This window comes from Pelobates fuscus, chromosome 2, assembly GCF_036172605.1.
Source record: "Pelobates fuscus isolate aPelFus1 chromosome 2, aPelFus1.pri, whole genome shotgun sequence".
Classification (NCBI taxonomy): domain Eukaryota; kingdom Metazoa; phylum Chordata; class Amphibia; order Anura; family Pelobatidae; genus Pelobates; species Pelobates fuscus.
In genome coordinates, this window is record NC_086318.1 from 256,101,797 (window position 1) to 256,111,120 (window position 9,324).

General features: G+C 33.0%; 1 protein-coding gene across 6 annotated transcripts in view; it reads left to right on the forward strand.

Annotated features, from left to right (window-relative positions):
- QKI (QKI, KH domain containing RNA binding) overlaps window positions 1–8,933 on the forward strand; it is a 158,806-nt gene extending 149,873 nt beyond the window's left edge. For 3 of the 6 annotated variants that reach the window (XM_063443343.1, XM_063443344.1, XM_063443345.1), the window contains exons 8-9: window positions 2,568–2,642; window positions 5,988–8,933. In XM_063443343.1, coding sequence (XP_063299413.1) covers window positions 2,568–2,642; window positions 5,988–6,004 — 92 coding nt within the window. In that variant the 3' untranslated portion in view covers window positions 6,005–8,933. Of the gene's footprint in view, window positions 1–1,649; window positions 5,382–5,987 lie in introns of those variants that run through there. The other 3 variants (XM_063443346.1, XM_063443347.1, XR_010086615.1) reach the window with 2 other exon arrangements.
- Window positions 8,934–9,324: the final 391 nt, after the last annotated feature.

The following is a 9,324-nucleotide window of genomic DNA, read 5'->3' on the forward strand; positions in this document are numbered from 1 at the left end:
CAGAGATAACACATTAAAAAGGTGAAAATTATTTGGTCACTTTTAAAGTTTATGGGTTTATTGGAAATCCCCAGCCTCTACAATGAACAATAACCAAACCAGGAAATTACTCTGCAGTGTGATTTTTAGCCACAAACTTTGTGTATACATGGCATTCCAATGTCTACTTCTGGCCCCATGTTTATGCCAATATAATGTAATATATAATACCAGTGCTTTCAAACAACAACAATATTTAAACTTTGTTATTATATACACATTCAGATCATGTGTTATCTGTTCTGCATTCTGCTGTTCTTTTATAAATCTTGTATGTCCAGTACTGAAGACTTTATCTTTAGAAAGACATAATGACACTACAGAAAATTCTATTAAGGACTACTATTCTGGCTAAAGGGAACTTAAATACACAGCAAGTCTCTGAAAAATCAGGTTTTTTTTCTTTTTAGGGTGACATAACTGAAAGATGACATCCAAAGGGATGCACAAATGGGGTTCCATATTATTTAGAAAGAAGTAAGATGAAGAGAGAGGGGTTAAGCTATTTGGTTACAAAACATGCTGTGGGGTTTTTAGGGGTGGGGTGTGGAGTGGCAGGGGTTTGTGACCCTAATGCGGTGCAGTAAGTCAGCACTTTTAGTATTAAAGATAAAAATCCCACAGTGCCCTAGACAAGTTATCATTTTGGGGCTCCCTTTTACTCTTATATGGTTATTTACTAAAGTGAGAATTGTATGGAAATCAAAGTGAATTTCAAATTTAAGGTCCAAGTAGCCAAACTGGAAGCATAATTGACTACGAGTTCAGCTACTTTGGTCTTAACAATGCTCATTTTAGTGAATAACCCTGCTAGTATAGGGATGGTGAATGAGGTCTAGCTGGTCCAAGTACCTTCAATGTGCCCAGGCTACTGGCTAATCCCTAGTCTGTAAACTGCTACCTTATGTTTGTTTAATCTGTCTAAGGCGTGTTTTGACACAAGGCAGAATGGAACATATGGTTTACAATTAAATCTGGCCTTACCTTCTGCATGTTGCATATATTTACACAGTTGGTTAGGTTTGAATGTTAGATGACTGCTGTATTTTATTGACTTTATTTTTGCTAGTCTGGAGATTTCCTTTAACTTCCTTCACTGTGGGCTGGCTATGTTTGGTATTTATAATCTGCTCATCTGTCGCAATACGGTTGTGTATAAAAAAAAAAAAATCTCAGATGGTCAACTATATAGGAGATTCTGGAGCCAAATATGGAACCAGCAATCTTACTAAAGTCCTATCTATCTACATATTTCTGAAAAGCCACTGAATGTAAACAGTACTTTAAAATATATATCAATGAGCCATTTACCACAGAGATTGTATTGAATTATAAAATTAATTGCACAATATAGAGTAAAATAGCCAAACTGTGAGTATGTAGCTGTGCTGGGAATATTTTACAAATAATCTGTTTTGTCTAAAATGTGCAAGTTGGCTTTCAGTTCAGTAAACAAACTCCACTTGTCATGTTAATGAAGCACTCCAAAAATAGCAGGTGATATTGTTCAAATGTTTCCTAGGTTAAAAATGGTCTATCTGTGTCTGTTACTTTAAGCAATATATAGGTGAATGCTAACTTACATTTAATTCCATTCCTTCTGTCTTCAGGTATGGCTTTCCCTACGAAAGGCTAAGAATTCAAGAAAGTCTTAATTGAACACTCACCAGAATCGAAATTTTAACAAAACCCTAGTTTTCAGCAGTCTTGAAAAATAAATTCTTTAAAATTCATATAGCAGTCAGTGACTTACTTGCACTTCTATTTTTTATTTTTATTTTTTGCACATATTAAAAAAGAAAAACATTTTACATGATCAAGTCTGTATCTTGGTAAAAACAAAATAATAGAAGTTGCAAGTGAGTGTTTAACACATCTGACTGCTAAGGGTTCTTTCCTGTATGCTTTACTAATGAGTTAATTCATGTGGTTCCTTCTTATCTAGTCAAGGTTTTAAACCATTGATTTTTAATGCAAATAATTTAAACATGTAAAGTAAAAAAAAAAAAAAAAAACTGGAGTTATTTTATGGTTTCTTAACGTTAACAAATGTCAGTATTAAACAAAAACAAAGGAATTGAATTAAATCCTTTGCAAGTAAAGCACTGCAAAAAATGTGTGACTAGTAAAGCTTAACTATGGTTGGGTCTAATAAATTTCAAATATTTTTGCTCATTAGCAGCATATAGTCAAGTTTGATTCCCATTCAGTCAGGTAGTAGCTGTGTATTTTTATACCCACGACCTGCATTGAAAGGGTTAAACAAGTTAAGGCATGAGATGTGATTATTAAGTGTGTGATATTAACTGTGCACATCTCCATTTTATATAGCAAGGATTCAAACTACTGTGCCTTAACATGTTTCTTAAAAAAAAAAAAAAGTTTTTGTAGCGAACCATTGTGTAAAATCATGTTTTTGATGAAACCTGCTGTTTATGTCAGATTTGTTTTGTGGAGTTTATATTTTGTTTTTCTTGTTATGAATGTTTTGTTTTCTAACTATGTCTTGGTAATTGCAATTTAACTAGGTGCGGTGGCTACTAAAGTTCGAAGGCATGATATGCGAGTCCATCCTTACCAAAGGATTGTGACCGCAGACAGAGGTTAGTTTAGCTATATAGTTCTTGATTAGAAATGATTTCTCTGAAAATTAACTTTACAACACCTTACATGATATGCACAACATTGTAAAGGGTGGGATGATTTAAACCGATGTATATCAAGGGAGTTAAATGTTTAATCCTTAAATTAGCTGTATGAATACTGCAAGATTGGATCATCGCAGGATTCCTGGATTTCTCTGTAGTCCACTTGTTGCAGTAGGCATAACACCTATGTTCAAGGGCTGCTGAAAGACTAGTTGTTTTGGGCACCAGACACTAAAATATACTGCTTTTGGTTTTTATTTTATTTTTTTATTATTATTAAATTTACTTGTATGTTACTGCCCAATCCTTGTCTAACAGTAGCAATTGGAACAAAAAAAAAAAGTCAATTTTGACATACAGCCCATACTTAGAAAAATATCCATGTCAGTGATGAGATGATTCTCTTTGTAGGTGTGTAGCTTTTAGTCTGGTGTTGCAAAGAAAAACAAATGAATGCTTAAATATAAAAGAAAAAATGAATGCATCTTATTGGCTAACTTGATATAAACAAACTTAAATGCACAAATATAAATGTGAATTTATCATTAGATGAGCAGTACCAATTCTTAGATTGCTTCCTTAAAGACTCTTTCTGAAAAGCTTGGTTAAAAGCAACCATCCATGCATTATGCACTTTATAGTAAAATCTCTTTATAAATGTAGTTTAATTCAGTTCACTTTATTTTATTTTTTAGCTTTCTATATCCATCTTTAAAACTTCCCTTCTGATGTCTAGTTCATTTAGTGAACCTCATTTTAGTGAAGGAGGTCTGGTTACTTTATATAGGTATTGTTCCTAATATGGACATTTTTATATTCTGGTGCAATTTTTAATAATCTCCAGTTGAAAATATGCCAGTGGTCTGTAAGCAGGGATATTTGCCCATTTTTGCCACACCTATTGTGACAAAAAATGTTTGAGTTTTTTTGGGGAGTTGGGGGAGGAAGGGGTTGCACTTGTATACCAAGATTTCAGAGCCATGCTTAGAGGGGAAAAAAAGATGACCTTTAAAACAAGATGACCTTTAAAAAACAAAAAAGGCACAGAACCCTACAGTAGTGAAACAGGCAGCAAGGAATATTTTGGCCTAATAAATAAATTTTGTTTGACAAAGCCCTGCCCCCAATAACATTTGGAGTGATAATTAAGGGTAAACATTTAGCCTACAGATTGTTTTAAAACTTTTCGAAGTGGATTTCATCGCCCACGCATTTTTTGTAAATAACGTCCTTTGCAAGCATGTTTTAGCATTTATAAAACAGAGCTGGGTTGTTTTTATCAAGATGTTTTATACACTTTGTTGCAATTTTACTTTTATAATTAAGCTTTCATTAGTTTCCAAGAACTGTCAGGTAAATCATGTATTACTATACCCTATCTGTAGCCTACAATTTTCATTTTCATTGGTATAACAGACAGAAGTAATCGTTATGAACTGTATATGGTGTTGCACAATTGTTATACCTGTGAAAGGCCACAGACTTTGCAGAGGATATATCCAAACCATGTCAATGTGGCAGACTTATTCCTACCAAATGCAGAGTGCACTCTGTTTCCCTTGAAGTTTGAGAGTTTTAAACCTTTAACAAACTCACTTGAGTAAAACTGTTTAATCCAGTTACAAATACTACTTGGTTATGTACAAATTAAAATTATCTTGCATATCTGACTGTATACTTTAATTGTGGGAACTGTGAACCACATGGATATTTATTTAGTTTTATTTTCTGCTTGATCCCAAGCACAACTTTCAACAAGCATCCCAGTTCTTAATAAGAACTTAAGGGAGCATACTGGCATTTCAGGTTTCTAATTCATTGGAAGGGAAATGTGGTAGTATGCTTAAATCCAATATATAAGCCTCTTTTTGATTTTGTTTTCCCTATGTGAAGTTGACCAAGGCTTTTGATACATTGGTCTTTTAAGACTAAACTATCTGTGAACCTACTGGATTTCATTTTACGAAATGCCATAAATCCTGACTTTGCACTGAATAGTTCTCACCTTCATCTCCTCTGCTTTAGTCACAATGGCAACAGTACAAAATAAAGCAAATTAAACCTCAGAATATATAATTAAGCTGTTGAAAGAGTCTTAAAAAATAAATTTATACTACTGTTAAGTGGACCAAGTTTAGTGAAGGAGAGCAAGTGATTGATAAAGAAAGCGCTCAAGAGCACTGGGAGTGATGTTAACTTTCCACTTGAGAACTTTGTTTTATTTTAATATTTTTAAAAAAGAAAATAGTATTTACAGATGGCGTAAGAAATATAAAACAAAAAATATAAAGCAGGAATGTATATGAAATGTCAGATTTTATTGTATTTGCAGAGTATTAGCATTGAAATTAAAGAGGGCTGTTTGTAGTTATACAATGCTTTATTAGCTTATATTAGTATTTTTGGATGTACTTCAAATTTTGATTCTAGAGTTAAAAAGAAAGAAAGGCAGGACTTTTTCAGTGTTTACATACAACTGCATTTTATAAGTTTCCTATGTGTGTAAATTTGTTTTTGTTTTTTTGTTTTTCAAGTGGAAATGCTGTCTGTAGCAATAGTGTTTAGCCGTTCTTGGTTCACAAGACTGGCTACTGTGCTAGACCAGAATTTAGTGTATTGCTTTGTATCATGAGGCCAAGGTATCTGTGTTTGTAAATAGAAAATGAGCAATAAAATTTATTGAACAAAAACTTGTTTGGCCCATAGTTTATGTTAGTTTTTTTTAAATTTTTTTATTTATTTATTTTTTCTATTTAACTTTTTTCTTTTTTCAAAACATTAAAATAATCTTTTAGATCCATTACTTTTAACAATCAGTCAATAATCACATCATCATTAATAGATGCTTCAATTGCTTGCACCATTGAGGAGTACTAATGCTTAATAGCAGTCAGATACTATTGTGTGCGCTGACTGTCTCAAAATTCCTTCTGAGTTCTAAGCTGATTCATTTTTTTTTGTCTTCAATTTCCGACTGCTACTAACCATTAGCCCTTAGTTGTGTTTTTTTTTTTTTTTTTGTTCTTCTTGTTAACCAGTTTTATGGGTGTGGGCTCCTCCTTCACACATTCGAATCATGGTACTCTGTGTCATGATTTTGTTGCATTCTGTAGATGGTGTCAATCAGTATGTCAGTATTAAACATGCTTGTTTTTATTAGTTGTGATTAGTTTTTTCATGTTGTCATTAAGCAGTCACTAGCTGAAACTAATATCTTCTCTATCTTTTCTTTCTTTTTTTTTTTTTCTTTTTCTTTTTTTTTTTATATATATTTTTTTTGTTTTGTTTCTAACCACCCAGCCGCCACCGGCAACTAACCTATGACCTTCTGACCTCTGAACTCTTCACCCAATGATGACCTGACCATGCCTGCCTGCTGATCAGTTAACTGGTAATCGCCTCTGCTTGCCTGTCTTCAGTGCAGCGAGCTGAGGCACTTGTCCGTTCGTCTTACCATCTAACAAAAAAGACACACTGAAAAAATTTTTTTTCTTCCAACTCAACTTTTTATTTTTCCCTCTTCGGGTGGGTGAAAGTGATTCTAGTACCTGCACTGATAGTAGTAAAGCAATAAGGTCCAATTTAGCCCGCACTGATCATCCTCTAGTGTCATAACCAAACGAACGGTATAAAGGCCTCACCTACAGTACTGGCGAGACAGCTGATCCTCCACTACCGGTGACAGAGGCAGTTACTGTGAGAGACTTCTAGGAAACCTTTTTATTTTCTCGTATAGTGAAGTTAAAAGCTATCTCTGAATGTACTGTGTTGTGATGATGCATCATGCATGAACCTGTTTGGTCAGGGTTTTTCACTGGTGAAGTACATACAAAAAAGAAAAAAGAGAACACGAACAATTTTATTTTATTTTGATTTTTTAAATTTGCATACTGTTAAGTCACTACAGTGCCCCAACAGGGTTAACGTTGCAATCTTTGTTTTCATTGTGATATTGCCTGCCAAATTTGTTATATTGATAAGGGTGCCATGATTAATGAAATAGCTATTTTTAGCATTGTTTAAACTGAGACTGCAACATTGAAATCCACACAATACAGTTGTGATGTGATTAGTGAAACTATTATGCTTAAAAGCCTCTTTTATGTGTATTATGAAAACAAGGTACATGCATTATGTATCACATTACTGGGCAAACTGTTCAAAAATTTGTTTTTAGACCTCCCTGTATAGAAAAATAAGGATGTAAAAGCCATGCTTGCCTATTTGCTGTATAATTGTAATGAAATTGTAGATAAGTGTAGTGCATTGAAGCAAAATGAACAAAAAAAAAGTAGATACTTTTACTATACAAGGGTGCTGGTGCATAAAAAAAATATATATTTTTGGAAATGTAGCATTTTATACTTTCAAGTGTTATAAAAAAAGAAAACAAACAAAAAAAACCCTACAAAAACAAACTTTATTTCATTGAATGATTTTTTTTTTCTCCCTGGTGATAGTCAAGATATAAGACCAAAAGAGCCTTTTTGTCTTTTTTTATTTTTTTCTCTTTTCATAGTTTCAGTATTGGAATAAGTCTAAGAAAAGAAAGTGCCTTATTTTTCTTCATTGTCATTATGTCCCATCTGACCTGCTCCTTGTCTCGTATAACTCTGAAATAAAAAACGATGCTCTAGGATAAATGGGATGTACAACCTATTGCCAAGCAGATTTCCCAAGGTTCCATCTGGCACTCAAAATGTTTAATAAAAGTCAATGCATGACAGCCCCCCCAAGTAAATATGTTTAAGGATATTTGGTCAAACATAGATGTTGAGTTTTAAGCAACTTGGTCTTTGCTACAAAAACAATATTTCTTAGGTATTAGTTATAAAAGATGAGGAAAGTCCCACATTACGTCAGAAACACACTGCCGTGAAAATTTAGCTTGTGTGCAGGGCATAGCTTAATAAATGTTATCTCGTCACTTTGAAGTGATGTATTACATTTTTATGCTTCTATATATAATTTTTCATACTTCATAAAACATGGAGTTTAGGTGGATAGGATTGTTGTGTATGTTTAAAGATACACAATGTTTTAGGACTATAAAATCCACTAAAAGTATATCAATGTCAATGCAAACATTTCCCTTATCTAATAATTAATGAATTAAATGTGGCAAAGACCTGATGACTGGCTACCATTCCTCCACACTCTTTAATTGTTTTAAACTTTTCCCTGTTACCGATCAGCAGTAAGCCCAGAACATTGTATTTTGAAGCACCTTTCAGGTGGTTGCATTTGCCATCTTTTGTCATTGATAACAATCTATCAATTAATTTACTATGCAACACATATTCATCTTTTTGTATTAAGCAGCAGTAGCTTTTATTTACCATACCACCAGCTTCGTCTTCCTGTTTATATTGTTGTGCTGTTGATTCCCCCCCCACCCCCCCTGTTTTTAAAAGAGTGGTTTGATCAAATTTTGCGACACTCAAGTATTTACAGAGAGATCTACCAATATATATGGCAGTATTTGATCCAGTTTCATCTCAGCTGTGATTATCCTGGACATTTTTAGAGATTTTTTTTTTTTATTATTGTGGGAATAATGGAAAATCTGCAAGTCTATAAAAGAGGCATAATAACCCTTAGGTGATGTTTTAGTATAAAGAATTAAATAAAAATAAAAAAAAGAATGGGTCAATGTTGGAAAAAAAAGCATGGGATTTTAAATCTCAAAATGCCTTGGTTCTCAGTATTATGACTTTTTTTATGGTTTTATTCTTTGTGTTTGTTTTTCTGACTTTTTTTGCTTTGACAGTATTACGTACTTTATTTTTTTTAGTATGGGTAGATGGGAGTGTCGCTGATATGTAACCTTAGAGATGACATGTACTTGTCTATTCTTTATAACCTTAGTAGTTTCATGCTCTGTATGTATCATAACCAACCTATTGCCTAAAAGAACCTGTAAGATAATGTATTTACAGCCATTGTTACAAGTTTATAATGTATTTTTCTATCTTGTTTTATATGTATGTTATATAACATTCAAATGAATTTTTTCCTGACTGAGAAAGGATGCAAAACCCACATTTTTGATAACTAAAATATGCCAATTGTTTTGCAGTACTTTATTATATCCAGGAGTGTTGTCTTTTCTTGACTTTTAGTTAGCTACTGGATGACATTAGACATCTGTTTTTACATGGCTTGCATTTTAATTCTTTGGTTCTTTGCTGTTTCTATTAACCCCATAGCATTATTTTAATAAATGTTATAATACCAAGATACTAACTCTGGACTTTGTCTGTTCATTAACAATGTATGTTTCATTAAAGTCAAATCTAGAAAGACAAAAAGAATGTTACAGTCTTGAGTTACTAGACTAACACTGAAAAGCGTGACCACAGATAACCCAGCGTTAATTGTTTTAATATTGTTTGTCGGCTGACATTCTGCACACTACTATTAAAAGAGCTTTAGTCAATCTGGCCTTATGTCTTGCCAGTATATATGCCAGTAGAGATGGGAACAATTTTTTTTCTTTCCTTTACACCAGGTGTAGAGTCTTGCCACTTGCCCTTTTAGCATCTGCATTACTAATGACACACTTTACTGTTTTATTCTTCATATAATCAGCTCTCTGCAAATGAATAAATTAGTCTTCATAAATCCTTGAATAACA